A 15,855-nucleotide genomic window follows, 5' to 3' on the forward strand; every position below is an offset into this window, starting at 1 on the left:
ACTTTTTACTATTACCCATATTCAATATGTGGCTATATTTATTAATATCTATATGTGGCTAGATTCATTAGCATTTATATGAATATGGGCAATGTTAGAAAGTTTTGTTGGAAAAAAACGAGAGTGGTGAAGTTTGGAAAGTGGACAAAGAACACAGCCTTCATACGGCCATACGGGCACTCGCCATCATCATCCGTCTTCTTCCACTCGCGTAGAAGCAAGTCTTCACCGTCGCGTCGTCCACTATTTGCGTGCCTGATTAATCCTCTCGTCATCTCACCTCACCCTCCTCCCCCGCGTCCGCAACCCACCACCATATAGCCGCCACACTCCCCTCGTGTCCTCCCCAACTTGGGCGATCTTGGTCGCCGTCGTCGTCGTCGTCGTCGTCGTCGTGGAGGCGGTATCTTGGCGGAGGAGGAGTCACACAGGAGTGGGTGAGAGAGGGGGTACATGAGGAGGTGGGGTGAGGGGGGAGGGAGGAGGAAAGCTGGGGAAGGAGTTGGGCTTGCTGGGGTGCGTCAATGAGGTGGTGGCGGCGGTGGCGGCGTCGTGGGGCGCGATGAGCGACGGGGCGCGCGTGGAGGCGGCGCCGCGGCTCGCGCAATGGCGCGTCGACGTGCTCCCCTGCTACACCTACCGCAAGTCCGAGCCCTTCCGCATCGGCCTCTGGAACTGGTTCGACTCTTTATGTATCCATTCCTCCCTGGAAAAGAAGCTTTTGCAGTAGATTTTTGGAGAGTACAGTTGCTTGTTCTGTTTGCTGATTTTGTTACGGTTGTTCTGAGATGAATTTGATATGAAGTTTGATCGTTTTATCTGGTGTGTTAGGTGAATCTTGTGTTGTAGTTTGGCATGGAATCATTTTTTTGTTTTTTGTTGTGAATAGTGAATGGATGGCCTGAGGTATTTATGAGTTCATGTATTTTCGGTGGTGCAGAAGTAGTCAATTTCTTTTAATTTTATTTTCCATGTAACAGTAATGTCGGAAGGAGTGATCCATTCAATTTTGTGGTGGTTGTGGTGAATTGAGCTGTAGTCAGAGTTGAAGTTGCAAAAGCTTTGGATTTTGTAGCAGTGGAACTTGACTGAATTCTGTTTCAGTGCAACAGTTTTCAGCTTGCTACCTTGTGTATTCATTAGTTCTGGATGATCTGCTTAAATTTTATATTTCTAGTCATGGCCGTTTTGAAATTCCTTTCAGTGAGATTCAGATACTTTTCCTCACCAAACTATGTTTAGTTGTTGGGATCCTGTCTTAACCATATTTAGGCTCTAAGAGAAAAGTAAAAGCTTTGCTTGGAATAAAAGGTATTTCAGACAAAAGTGGCCGCTTTATTCAACCTTCACTGTAACCGGTTTATTTTCTACTGTTACCAAGAGGAATATTTAATTAAGTCGTACTATTTGATTCATCTTCCCACCTTTAGATGATTATTATAACAAATAAACTATCAATCCATTGCATTAATAGATGGGAATTATGAGGGGGGCTGCTATCATGTCATGATCTAATTTATGGTTTCTGATTCTGCAATATGAAGGTACCTATCTGTGGAGAGAAATAACAAGCAAACTTGTGTTAAGGTCTTTGCGGAGTTATCGAATTCTGCCAAGAATACAACCCCAGCCCCTATTGCTTCCTTCATCACAAAACTTCTCATATCTTTTCCTCCAAATCAGAAGACCATAGTTCATCCAGGTAAGTTGGCCCTACTACACAGGTCCTCTGCCTCCTCTCCCTGTATTTGCAATGCACTTTGTCTTGATGTGTACGAAAGTTGAAGATATATTTCAGTATGTCAATATATAAGTAGCTGTTGAAAAGAAAGTGAATGTTGGTACCTTATGTCAATTCAAGTTAAGTTTCTGCAGAAAGTATGTGTCATGCAGCCAGAAATTTAAGTTATCGAACGTTAGAAATACCAGGCACTTGGGTAGGTTTCAAATTGAAGGCTTTGTTTCTATTTCAAGTTCCAAACTGAGTTCTGCACACAAAACAGTGTGCATAAAAGCACGGTAGAGTGACACCATCTGTCGATTAGTCATAACTGACAGTTGGTTTTCATATTGCAGGAATTTTTGACAAGCCGCTGAAACACGAAGGTTTTGTGTGGGCAATTGATAGTACTGTTACAGGAAGATTTGTGATTGAGATAGAGTTTCTTGACCTGAAAATTGCAGATCCATCTGTAAGCACTGTGTCACTGTCTTCTTCTCATTTGTCAATGTTTGGTACAACAACAATTAGGATACGGGGAGTGACATCCTTGACTCACCTGAAATCCTGTCTAATCTATAGCTGCTTAGTGGTGAAAATTAACGACCCTGATAAATGATATCAATCAACATGTCATCTAGATACACTGGTTCAGCAGAAAAACAGAAGCTAGCAAGTAGTACAACATAGAAACCTGTAGCATATGTTCACGTCTGAATTTTTTGGCTGTGTGCCTACGGGCAGAGGCCGGAGATGTAACCCATTTCCATTATCTAAAAAAGAAACCTGTAGCATATACATCTGGCGCCACTTGTCAATAATTTTTTTGACCAAAACCAACAAATCCAATGCATATCAGAAGTTCAGAACATTCAGAACTAAAATTGAGAATGTCGTAAATGAACATTGAATATCAACTAAGTAGTGATATCATCAACGGACCACACCCTGCCAAATGGAAATATAACATTTTCCAAACTTTCTAGGAAAGCAAAGTCAAACTTCTGATTTATTGACCAGTAAACTTCAATCAAGACCCTAGAAGAAAGTGTATTGAGCAAAATATACCTTTTGTGCTTTTACTCATGTTCAACTATTGGGATAATTTCATTGGCATTCAACATAAAAAGCTCTAGTGTTCGCTTCTTGTGCTTGTAACTTAGCAACCTTTACCTCATGTTCATGAGCAGTACAATTCCCTTACTGGCTCTAATTCTGCATTCCAGGGTGGTGAACCAGCCTCAATTTGGGCTTCCCACCAAATCAAGAAATCTTCAGACAACACTGCACTGTCATCCTTGGCGAGAATGCTGCAAGAAGGCATCCTCACCGACATCACAATCAACGCTACCGACGGCAGCATTATGGCCCACCGTGCAATCCTGGCCAGCCGTTCCCCTGTCTTCAGGAGCATGTTCTCGCACGACCTCAAGGAGAAAGAACTCTCAACAGTTGACATCTCTGACATGTCCCTTGAAGCATGCCAGGCCTTCCTCAACTACATTTATGCTGATCTACGCAGCGAAGAGTTCCTCACCCACAGGTTAGCTCTTCTCAGAGCTGCCGATAAGTATGACATCTCTGATCTTAAGGAGGCATGCCATGAGAGCCTGTTAGAGGACATCGACACGAAGAATGTGCTCGAGAGGCTTCAGATGGCGCACTTGTACCGATTGCAAAAGCTCAAGGATGGCTGCTTGAGATTTCTGGTAGATTTCAGAAAGGTGTATGAAATGCATGACGATTTCAAGGTGTTCCTCCAGACAGCAGACAGGGATATCATAGCTGAAATCTTCCAAGGTATTCTTACAACATGGAGTGGGCGATAAGCATGTTTATGCGGTATATCTGGTTTGGTTCAGAAGCATTCTTTCCAGAATTGTTGCTGGTAAAGCATGTAAATATATAGTACTACATTTTACATGCCATCAAATTGGCTCTAAATTTAATGTATATATACCTTGATTGGATTTTGTACATATCATATATGTAAATCTAATTCTTGTATCCGACTCCACGTATTGTAACAATTCTGCTGATCTGGAAGAAAATATTACTTCAGATTTCCATTTTGTAATGCATATACCGATCCAACACTGGGTGGTTGCTGCTTTTCTGAACTGGTATATGCAAAACAATAGTGATCATGTGAAGCAAAGGGTCCCATCGTTTGGCTTATTTCCTAATAAGCCAAAACGGCTTATTAGGAAATAAAAATAAATTTGTAGATGAAACTTTTATAAATATGTTCTTGGTGACTTAGAAGCCAATGTTGTAAAAGAAACTGCGTTGAAAATAACTCAAAATCAATCTCAAAATTAAGTTTGAAAATTCAAAATTTAGCGTTTTCTTTTGCTGATTAGGCCATCCGATGGAAGCCAAAGTGAGTAGTCTTACCCTTCATTAATTGTTCAGTGTGTAAGCAACAGAGACAATTTACTAGTTTAGTTAGTATCAACTATAATAAAATCTATCGACTGGCCTATTAGCTCAGCTGGTTAGAGCGTCGTGCTAATAACGCGAAGGTCGCAGGTTCGAGACCTGCATGGGCCAAATTAGACCTGCATGGGGTAATTATTTTTTATTTTCTTCCTATTCTGTTTTTTTTCTGTCTAGCTTACACAGGAATAAGTTCACTTTGTGACCCTTAAAATTGATCGAAATCTAATCCGTGACCCTAGACCACAAAACCAAATATCTCGATCCCAAACTCTTAAAACCAGTGCAATTTGACTCCCTAGGCGGTTTTGGAGGGCGGTTTTGCTGACGTGGCGCCTACGTGCCGCTATTGACCTGGTCTCCTTTACATGTGGCGTTGACGTGGCGTTTAGGTAGCATTTAGAACTTAAAAAATATGTGTGGGACCCATTTGTCATTGACACATAAAAGAAATTGTGGGACCCACGTGTCCCTTCTCTCTCTCCCCTCCCTCCAGTTTCTTCTCCCTCCTCGCCATTCCCTTTCTCTCTCCCGCGGCGGGTGGCGAGGGCCGGAGCGGTAGCGATCGAGCGGCGGAGACGCAGGAGTGGTGGCGGCAGGCACTGGAGCGACGACGGCGGCGGCGCTCGGGCTGAGCTCCACGGCCTCCTCGCCGATGGCGACCCACGCGCGGCGAGCGGCGGAGGCGCGGGTGTGGCGCGGCGGCCTGCGAGCGACAGAGACGCGGGAGTGGCGGCGGTACGCACTGGAGCGGCGACGGCGGTGGGCGGCAACAGGCGACAGCAGCAAGGGAGCTGGGCCACGACAGAAAGCCGCGCACCACCGTTGGCCGCGGCATCTAGCAGCGCCCCCACGCGACGTGACAGCCCCATCTCCCTCGATGGTCGCCTCGCCGGAATCGTACTAAGGGCACGTAGCCGCAACTCGTCGCCGCACCGGTTGAATCCGCGTAGCTCGAGCGGTAGCGGCGTCTACGGGAGCGGCGGTGGAGGTGGGCGGTATAGCCTCGTGTCCCGGACGATGCCAACCCGCTGCGCACACCCATCTTCGGCACACGCAATATCTACTCATCACTTTGCATCCCTGTCGAACAGAGCCATCACAATCTCAAGCTGCTCAATTCAGCAACAAGCAAACAAATTGGCGTGCATACGTGCATATGCACATATCAAGAAGCACCACAACTCCGCCGCCGCCACCACCACGAAAAAAAATGGATGAGAGGGAGGACCCATGTCGAGCAGCGAGCAGTAAGGACCACATCTCCGCCTCACCCTCCTGCTCATGGCCATCGTCACAGCGCTGATGAGACCGCCGGTCTTAAGGGCAACCCTTACGCGGTTGGAGTCGATGCCGTCATGGAGTTCCCCGGCAGCCCGTCGTACGGCCCCGACCGCGTCATCTACCTCCGCCCGCTCTCCGGTGAGTTCCCCGGCTACTACGGCTGAGATACCACCGAGCTCTACGTCGACCCGGAGGCGTTTGCGAAGAACCACAAGCAGGAGGTGATTCCAACGCCCTCCCGCCCGCCGCCGCCCCCGGATGAACCCGACCGCAGCGAGAGAATGGAGAGAGAGGGAGGAGGAAGAAGGGGAGAGGATGATTGTGGGCCCCACAATTTCTTTTATGTGTCGATGACAAATGGGTCCCACATATATTTTTTAATCTAAATGCCACCTAAACGCCACATCAACGCCACACATGACCTCGTTACGATGGGCTTCGTCCAGGCCTTTGTTTTCTTACATTTAGGCCTTATTTTCGATGGGCCTCCATTCCGGCCCATGCTTAAATATGAATAATTGGATGGGCCTCAATTCGGGGCCATCTAAGTGGATTGATCCGAATTGGCCTAAATGTGAATGGTGAATGATTCGATAGGAACGTGATGAACTGCTGATCAATGCAATCAATCAGTTTGTTAAGAAAAATCAAAATTCCGTGCAACAATTTAAACGCAAGTGATTAACCAAGTAGAATGACACATGTTCAACAGTTTTATTTACTAGTAAATGCGAATGATTGGCCATGGAGAATGCCAGAATGGTCTCACCTCTGACTGATACTCTTCTCTTGGTTTACAAAAAACCGTAGGTAACCGCATGGTTACCATGGTAACCAAGCTTATCGTGGCGACACGATAATAATGATTACCACCGGTGGTGAAATTGGGGAAATTCAAAATTTCCAAAATGAGATTAAAAATCCAAAAATTAATGGATGTAGTTCTTGAATTTTAGCGTCAGATGATAAAGATTTTTTTTAAAAAAGAATCATGCATAAACCACGAAACCACAAAAGTTTTGAATTCAAATGTTCGAACATGAATTTCATGCGGTTAGCGTGAGGGTGCGATAACCTCTCGCCAAACGGTTTTGCAAACCTGCTCCTCTCCTCTGTTCTCTGTTTTCAGGCTGAAGTCGATTTGTTCAGAGAATCAAACTGCCGCGAAATGGGAAAGCAAACAATGCATGCCTGATCTGCGTGCTTCTGCACAGTCTGATACTGCCATCAAAATGTGTAATTACTCTGTCGCTTCAGAATTTCAGCCGTACTGTAGCCGGCATTTGGACTTCTGCTCTGAAGATATTCCCTGCACTGACGAGAGGGAGAGAGAGATAAAAATTGGGAGAGGATTCTAATAATTCGAGTAGACGTCCACCCGTTTATTGCATGTCAATTGGATGGTTACGAAAAATTTTCAAAAAAATTGACAAGATAGATCAATATGTAATATATCACTCTATAAACATGCAAGTTCAAATTCAACTTCTACAGATTGTAACAAAAATAACAAATTTAATTGTAAATATACATATAGTAATTTGAGTTTTGTTTGTTATTTTTGTTACAACTTGTAGAAGTTAAATTTTAACTTGCATGTTTGTGGATTGATATATTACATATTGATCTATCTTATTCATATTTTTTTAATTTTTTTCATAACCATTTAGATGACATGCGATAAACGGGTGGACGTCTACTCGAGCTGTTAAAACAGTTTTCCCGATAAAAATCTGCGCATCATTTCAACTTGATCAACAGCCGACCTGCGCCGGCTGCGCGCGGTGGCGTTTTCCGCCGGAATTCACATGGGCTCACCGGTGAATCGATGCATGGGCGCGGCGGCCTCCTCGTCGTCTCTCTCCCCGGCCGGACCACCCATGCAGGCGCTGCGCCTCCCTCCTCCATCCATGTCGCTCTCAAGTCTCAAGCAAATCACGCCCATGAGTGAAGACGAGCTAGAGCCTATAGCGCCTCCTTCATGACCTACCTAATCGTTTATACTCCTATAGGATAATTAATCTGGACGTAGAATTGTTTAAATTTATTGTATTAGGAAGGATCACATTCACGCTTAAGGTTAAGTTTTTTTTTTGACGAAGGGAATACCTCATTCGTCACAAAATAAAATAAACCTAATACGATGTGACCAGAAAGTATGATCCAATGTGGACGGTCTTGGCATCCTAAATTTGGAAAAGTTCGCTAGGGCCCTAAGGTTACGTTGGCTCTGGTTCAATTGGAAGAAGGACCATAAGCCATGGGCAAATATGGATCTTCCATGTGATGAGATGGATAGGTGCCTTTTCAAAGCTGGAACGAAGATAACTGTTGGAAATGAAATCAAAATATGTTTCTGGAATGATAACTGGATGGATGGACAATTGCCAAAGGATATAGCACCAGCAATCTATCGATTAGCAAAAAGAAAATCAAACAGTTTAAAAAAGGATTTAGAGGACAATCACTGGCTTGCAATGCTTCACCCGATCACTTCTTTAGTGGAAATTGAAAAATTAATCCAACTGGGAGGTTTGTTACAAAACGTTAATCTAGTTGCTGGACAAATTGATGACATTTCCTGGAGATGGACAGCGATTGGACAATATTCAGCAAAAAGTGCATACCTTGCACAGTTCCAAGGATCCAATGCTTTAACTTAATTTACACCTTTGTGGAGCATGTTTGCGGAACCAAAACATCGTTTCTTTGGATGGCTTATCCTTCATCAACGAACCCTCACTGCTAAAAATTTGCTTCGACGTCACTGGCCATGTGATTGGATATGTAGTTTGTGCAATAGTGCCTTTGAAGATGCAGCCCACCTTGCAAAAGAATGCCCTTTCACAGTGACCGGGTGGACGCAGATTTGTATTTGGATGAATTTTCAGCTGCCTCAACATCATTTGCGAGGAAATCTATCGGACTGGTGGATCAGTTTCTGCACTATTTCGCCAAGACAGAACAGGAACAAGGTTCTGGGAGCTCTCATCATAACATGGTGGAACGTTTGGCTAGAGTGAAACAGAAGAATTTTTCAACAGATTTCAAAGAATGAACTCCAAGTCGCCTTTCTGGTGAAGGAAAATATCAACCTAATTGAGCAATCTAGGATCTGACCTCGTCATGATCCTCTTTTTAAGATGTTTCTCAATACTTCATGTTGTAGCTGATGCTCCTTCCCTCCCCAACCCTGTGTTCACAGGATTCTTGTCTGTACTTTAACTAAACTTTTATTCCTTCTAATATATCGGGCAAATCTTCTGCCGTCTTAAGTTTAAAAAAAAATGTGAGTGTCGTTAGCTAGCTCAAAGTGATAGAAACAGATAGCTAAATAGATAATCCGGTGCTCAAGCTAGCGTGTGGATAACAAGAAGTTGCAATCTACCCGACGTATCGTTCCAAAAAATATTCAACCCTACGGTGTTAAATCAGCAGGATTCTGTATAAACCAAACAACTTTATACGACTGAGTGTATCCGATATAGAGACCGGTGATGTTAACATCTTCGCTATCCAGAAATCATCAGAATTTTCATTTGTATGGATGGATGGATGACCATGAAATACGTGTATATCGACTGAAGGTTGGAAAAACTTCTTATCCATTCAAGCCTTCTAACTCTTATGTACAAAAAAATAGGAATGCTGCAAAAATTTTTTGAGTGAAAAAAATTAAATATAGTACAATTAAAGTGTAATTACATTATAACTATATTTAACTACATTATAACTACGATATAACTTATGTAAAACGTGTATTCAACTATGGTTTGGTTGGTTAACATCGAGATCTTACGCGTGATATCTGTGAAAATTTTTTTCTAGCAACTTTTTTCCTTCATGCACAGATATCAAGGTAATCCGATGGCTATGAATATGAAAGTTTTCGAGGGAAAAACTTGTGGAAATTTTCTAGCAATTTTGTAAAAGATATGCTTATAAATAGAGCAGGATGTGCATATGTTTATATACAGAGGTGATATGTATGCGTGTATATGAGTATATATGTTTATAATGTGCTTGGAAAGAAAGAACTCTAAATTAAATACTCTGTTGTCAAGGACCAAAATGAAAAAAAAAGGTAAACATGAGATTTTTGAAGTTATATTTATGTAGTCTTCCTCATTATTACAAAATTCTGTAGAATGGTATATCATTTCAACGGGATAGCTGATAACATAATGACATCAATATGATAACTAGGCACCATATCTTTTATGGGGTATTATATCTGATAGCAAAGGTACGAGATCCAATACTAAAGATACCATGTTAACATCAGTATGATACCTAGGTACCAGATCCGATACCTACAATATCATGCCGATGTGGCATTATACCTAGGTATCAGATTTGATACCTACAAGGTATCACATCTGTTACCATAAGTATTAGATCAGATACCTATAGGTATCATGCTGACGCCAACTATTTTATTAGAACGGTATACCGTATTTTCGTCATTATTATATCCCCACAGGAATATATACCCACGGTCCCGAGGTACCCACGGACCCGTGGGCCCGAGCACCATGGACGGTCGAGGCCGCAGCCAGCGTAGTAAAGCGTCTGTGATGCTATCGAAGCATAAAATGGTCGGCCTGCTAATCAGGAACAGGGATAGGAACAGAGAGATGCTTAAGCAGGTGGACCCCACCACTCAGCCGCTTGAACCGTTTCCTAATAATCCCCAAGCTCTTTTTCCCAAATAGTTCAAAAAAAAAGTTCTTCCCAACTGAAAATATCCCCGGTCACGCGTGGAGTCGTGGACACCTCGCGCTGACGTGGCGGTTTTCTAGTGGGTCAGCGTCCGACTCAGATCCTACGTGGAGTTTTGAATCTGAACGCGTGAAACCGGTATCAGATAGAGTTGTAGCTTATGTAACTTTTCAGAGGAAGCTAAATTAGCTAGTAGTAAAACATATTAGATATTACTACATATGATTAGCTGCTAATCACGTCATACGCGTGGATCTTAGTTGTTCTAATACTGGTTAATTACTTCTAAACTAGTACCAAAGTTGTAATCAGACGCATGCAATCCACATCGCTAGATACAGCAATCCACATCACGAGCTGTATCTAGCCATCCCTGCGTAGCTAACTTCCAAATCAGAGGATGCATCGCACCGGGACTCTTGTATAACTGATTACAGCTGAGTTTACAATTCCGAATTTAATCTTCTCCAGTATCTGTCGGCTCGCCGAAACAATAATTTAACCGAAATTCTGGGAGAGTTTGGATTATGTTTATGTCCAAGTTGGCAAAAGTTATTAGTACATGACGCGGCCATCGCAGAAAATTAGTAGTACTCCTTCCGTTCCGTCCCATAATATAATAGATTTTGAGTTTTTTCTTCCACTGTGTGACCACTCGTCTTATTCAAAAAAAAATCTTGAAATTCTTATTTATTTTTTTATGACTTACTTTATTATCTAAAGTATTTTAAGTATAACTTTTCGTTTTTTATATTTGCACAAATTTTTTGAATAAGACGAGTAGCCAACGATACAAACAAAAACTTAAAATCCCTTATATTATGGGAGTATTTTTTTTTCCGGCAAGAGACGAGGAGCTAATCGCAAAATTCGTTGCTCTGGACGCCTATATAAAGGGAGGGAGAAGCAGCGGTGTGTCTCCGGCGAGCGAGCACGAGGCACTCACCGCCGGCGGCGACCGAAGCAAATCCGGCATTCGCCTGAGCCGGCGAGATTCGGAGTCGGAGAGGAGGAGGAAGAAGATGACGGTGGGAGCCGGGGTGGCGGTGCAGGACGGCGGCCTGGTGGCGCTGGGCGCCACGGTGCTGACGGAGGTGCGCGACAATGTGCTCCTGACGCCGGCCGCCGGCGCCGGCATGACGAGCGGCACGTTCGTCGGAGTCCGCTCCGCCACCGCCGGCAGCCGCAGCGTCTTCCCCGTCGGGAAGCTCAGGTATGTGTTATTGCTCGTGTCAGACTGTCAGTCAGCCATGGATGGCAATTATCCCTCTCTGCTCTGCTTGTCGGAGGTTTTGCCGTACCATCGCCATTAATCTCCCTCTCGACAAAACCGAGACAGAAATAATGGTTTCATAGAGGTTAGTGAGCAATTCTTGGGATTTTGGGGAGCTTCTGGCAGCTGTAACTTCTTCTAAAATCAGAAGTTTAGCTTTTCGTTGAAATTCTGATAAGTTACAGAATCTAGCAGCTTCTTGGAATCCTAAGTTTTTCCAACCAGCTGTTTATCAGAATCTTAGGCTTCTTCAACAGCCCCTTGGAAAGAATAATTTACGAATTCAGATGTGAAGTTTCAACATTGTCTGTCTGGTGTTCTTGATAATTCAAATACTAGTAAGGAATTAGGAAGGTTGTTCATCTTCAGTACGTACGCCGGTGATGCAGGGGATTGCGGTTCATCTGCACGTTCCGGTTTAAGATGTGGTGGATGACGCAGAGGATGGGGACGTCAGGCCGCGACATCCCCTTCGAGACGCAGTTCCTCCTCGTCGAGGCCGCCGACGCCGACGGATCACACCTCGCCGGCGACGGCGCCGCCGCGGTGTACACCGTGTTCCTCCCGATCTTGGAGGGACCGTTCCGAGCTGTGCTTCAGGGGAACTCTGATGATGAGCTCGAGATTTGCCTCGAGAGTGGTAATTAGTTACTATTAAAATTTCTTCTATGACTTGAGCACAGATTGCTTGATGGGAATTAAAAATCATTCCGAGATTTAGAGTTCTAAGTATTTTTTTCTTCTCGTAATTCAGGTGACCCAGCTGTGGAATCATTCGAAGGCACGCATCTGGTTTTCGTCGGTGCCGGATCGGATCCATTCGAAGTCATCACAAATTCTGTCAAGTACGTTTCTTGACTTCTTGTAACAAATTCATATTGTTTTAGGTGGTCGCATTGCGTGTTGTAGCACTAGTTTCATTTGCAGTTTTCTCCTTTTTTCTTTTTTCTGATCTGATTTGGCAGTGGCATTTTTCTTTCTCTGAATGCATTGCTTGTTCGATGAGACCACGTGAGTGATGATCCATGAGTCAACTTGTTGCAGGGCTGTTGAGAGGCACTTGCAGACGTTTACTCACAGGGAAAAGAAGAAGGTAATTAGTGGTTTCTTGCAGACATGTTGGCACATGAGTTCTGCAACTAATCTGCATACTTAGTGAATCAGGCTCTCTAACTGTCAGCTTTCTGCAGATGCCAGACATGCTAAACTGGTTTGGTTGGTGCACATGGGATGCGTTTTATACTGATGTTACTTCAGAAGGAGTAATGGAAGGATTACAGAGGTATTTACCAGTCTTGTTTCACCTAATAACAATGCTTAACACATGGTAATTATACTGAACTCCACCATATTCCTTTCTTTAATTTTTTTTAACAGTCTAGGAAAAGGTGGAACTGGCCCAAAATTTGTGATAATTGATGATGGATGGCAATCAGTTAGTATGGATCCTGCAGGAATTGCATCATTAGCTGATAACTCAGCCAAGTAAGCATATCAACTTTGCCTGCTAGTTTTAATTCTGATTTTTTCAGGTCTGAAAAGAAAAGAACTGAACTTTGCCTATTCTGTCTATAGCTTTGCAAACAGGTTGACTCACATAAAGGAGAACCACAAATTTCAGCTAAACGGGAGGAAAGGTCACAGGGAAGAGAATCCGGCAAATGGCCTTGCACACATTGTCAATGAAATTAAGGGCAAACATCAGCTGAAGTATGATGTTCTCTTCTAATAGCTTGTTCTTTTATTCACTTCATGTCTGGCAATTTCAACCAAATTCATCTTTCTGTCAACAAATTCGTATAAAAAAATTATTCAGGTATGTTTATGTGTGGCACGCGATCACCGGATACTGGGGTGGAGTAAGGCCTGGTGCTGATGGAATGGAGCACTACGAATCGAAGATGCAGTACCCGGTCTCATCACCGGGAGTTCAGAAGAACGAGCCATGTGATGCTCTGAACAGCATAACCACCAACGGCCTTGGCCTTGTGAACCCTGACAGAGTGTTCAGCTTCTACAACGAGCTACACGCCTACCTTGCATCTGCTGGGATCGATGGAGTGAAAGTAGATGTGCAGAACATTCTTGAGACACTGGGTGCTGGCCATGGTGGAAGAGTGCTTCTGGCAAGGAAGTATCACCAGGCTCTAGAAGCTTCCATCGCCCGGAACTTCCGCGACAACGGCATCATATGCTGCATGAGCCACAACACGGATAACTTGTACAGGTGAGCATGTGTTTGCTCTTGAAAGTGAAATTTTTGGTGCAGTGAACATGGAATTGGGGGTTTGGTTGTTTACATGCTTCTGCTGTTGTTGATGATGCAGTTCTAAGAGGAGTGCTGTTGTGAGAGCTTCTGATGATTTCTGGCCTAGAGACCCTGCTTCCCATACTATACATATTGCATCTGTTGCATATAATACTGTATTTCTTGGAGAATTCATGCAACCAGATTGGGACATGTTCCATGTGAGAATCACTATTACATTCTTCTAACCGTTTGCCATGGATGCGCTGATGTCTGAACTTCTAATCTGCATTTCTTTGGGTTGATAGAGTGTTCACCCAATGGCTGAATACCATGCTGCAGCAAGAGCAGTCGGTGGCTGTGCCATATATGTCAGGTATGAACAGAATGTATTCTTCAGCACAAATAAATTTCTCTAGTTTGCAGTACGATTAGTTCTTGATGCTATGCTAGACGTTCATGTGTGAATATATGTGTGATGTTGCAGTGACAAGCCTGGGAACCATGACTTCAATTTGCTGAAGAAGCTGGTTCTTCCTGACGGATCGATCCTGAGAGCCAAACTCCCCGGCAGGCCAACCAGAGACTGTCTGTTTTCAGACCCTGCAAGGGATGGCAAGAGGTGATGACACAAAAAAACCGTTAAACAATTCTGAATTGTTTCCGATGTTTACTGACGGATGATGACACAACACTCAACTGTTCCAAATTGTTTCTTGATTTTTGCAGTATCCTGAAGATATGGAATCTGAACGAGCACTCCGGTGTGATTGGCGCCTTCAATTGCCAGGGTGCTGGATGGTGCAGAGTAGGGAAGAAGAACCTCGTCCACGACGAGCAGCCGGCGACGGTCACCGGTGTCATCCGTGCACAGGACGTGCATCACCTCGCAACCGTTGCTGCCGATGGCTGGAACGGCGACGTGATCGTCTACTCGCACATCGGAGGTAAATCATCACTGCCACCGACACTATCAAGAAAACGGCATTTCAATTTTCTTCAGAGATTAGGACACCAGTGTTCTGAAATTTTCTGAACATTTTGTTCAGGGGAGGTGACCTGCCTGCCCAAGAACGCGTCGTTGCCGGTGACACTGAAGACGCGAGAGTACGAGGTCTTCACCGTCGTACCACTGAAGAAGCTCGACAATGGCGTCTCCTTCGCCGCGGTCGGGCTGATCGGGATGTTCAACTCCGGCGGGGCGGTGACGGCGGTGAGGTACGTGGAGGACGCCGGCGTTGAGGTCAGGGTGCGTGGCTCCGGCACGGTCGGGGCGTACTCCTCGGCGAAGCCGGCGAGGGTGGTGGTGGATTCGGAGGCGGCGGAATTCTCCTACGATGATGGATGCGGCTTGGTCACGTTCGAGCTCGCCGTGCCGGAGCAAGAACTCTACTCCTGGACCATCTCGATCGAGTACTGACGTAGTGACGTTGCTTACCATGAAGTTTCTCAATGTTTTTCATGATGAAAAATGGAGTGGATGAGATTTCTGAAAATATATTCAGGTTCTTGCTGAATCCCGGGTTGGGAATTCAGCATTGTGCTGAACATTGTAAGCTAAGGTTGAGATGTTCGCAACATTCTTGCTGCATATGTTGCGGCTAATTCGTGTTATTCCGAGCATACACATACAGTATGCAAAAATCCAAAGGGAAAAAAAAATGGTTTCTGTCATGCCTTCTAGTTTGGTTTACTCTAACAAACCTGATTCTTATGGCTCTCTTTTGTTCAACTTCGTAGAGGGAAAAAAGGAGTAAATGTTGTGTCAACGATATTGAGGCGGATTGTTTATACTTAGTAACACGATAAATTAATATTTGAAAAAAAAACTCTACAAATAACTTAGAACAAGTGGTGCAAACAATGCACTAGAATTATTTTTTTTTTGAAAAAAATCATATTTGTAGAAATGTAGAGCTCCAAATACTAAATTTAACTCTAAGAGTTATGTTTGAAGTGAAATTATGAAGTAGCTTTAACCTAATTTTATCTCGCTAATTTATTTTGTGAGAGCACTTTAATCTGCTCCACTCCTATTTTAAGTGGAGTTGAATCTAAAACTATTTGGTTAAGCTCTAGAGTTTTACCAAACAGATCCTAAATAATCCACGGTAACAATTTGAAAAATAAAGATGAAAAGAACGGGACCAATGTAATAACCCTTAAAGC

At 43.7% G+C, this 15,855-nt stretch overlaps 2 protein-coding genes and 1 non-coding gene across 3 annotated transcripts; all 3 read left to right on the forward strand.

Annotated features, from left to right (window-relative positions):
• Window positions 1-224: 224 nt before the first annotated feature.
• LOC127781245 (BTB/POZ domain-containing protein At1g55760) lies at window positions 225-3,826 on the forward strand. The gene is made up of 4 exons (XM_052308176.1): window positions 225-678; window positions 1,545-1,702; window positions 2,077-2,192; window positions 2,947-3,826. Exons 1-4 carry the CDS (start codon window positions 563-565, stop codon window positions 3,547-3,549), a joined length of 993 nt encoding a protein of 330 aa, XP_052164136.1. The 5' UTR covers window positions 225-562; the 3' UTR covers window positions 3,550-3,826.
• A 373-nt stretch (window positions 3,827-4,199) lies between these two features.
• Window positions 4,200-4,273, forward strand: TRNAI-AAU (transfer RNA isoleucine (anticodon AAU)). The gene has a single exon. It is a non-coding gene; the product is annotated as a tRNA-Ile (tRNA).
• A 6,813-nt stretch (window positions 4,274-11,086) lies between these two features.
• Window positions 11,087-15,363, forward strand: LOC127783309 (probable galactinol--sucrose galactosyltransferase 1). Its single transcript, XM_052310562.1, has 13 exons — window positions 11,087-11,378; window positions 11,828-12,078; window positions 12,193-12,283; window positions 12,483-12,531; window positions 12,629-12,720; window positions 12,816-12,923; window positions 13,014-13,148; window positions 13,255-13,665; window positions 13,766-13,907; window positions 13,995-14,062; window positions 14,174-14,308; window positions 14,416-14,633; window positions 14,736-15,363. Exons 1-13 carry the CDS (start codon window positions 11,188-11,190, stop codon window positions 15,104-15,106), a joined length of 2,262 nt encoding a protein of 753 aa, XP_052166522.1. The 5' UTR covers window positions 11,087-11,187; the 3' UTR covers window positions 15,107-15,363.
• The last annotated feature ends 492 nt before the right edge of the window (window positions 15,364-15,855 follow it).

The sequence above is a fragment of the Oryza glaberrima genome, chromosome 8, assembly GCF_000147395.1.
Source record: "Oryza glaberrima chromosome 8, OglaRS2, whole genome shotgun sequence".
In the NCBI taxonomy this organism is placed as follows: Eukaryota; Viridiplantae; Streptophyta; class Magnoliopsida; order Poales; family Poaceae; genus Oryza; species Oryza glaberrima.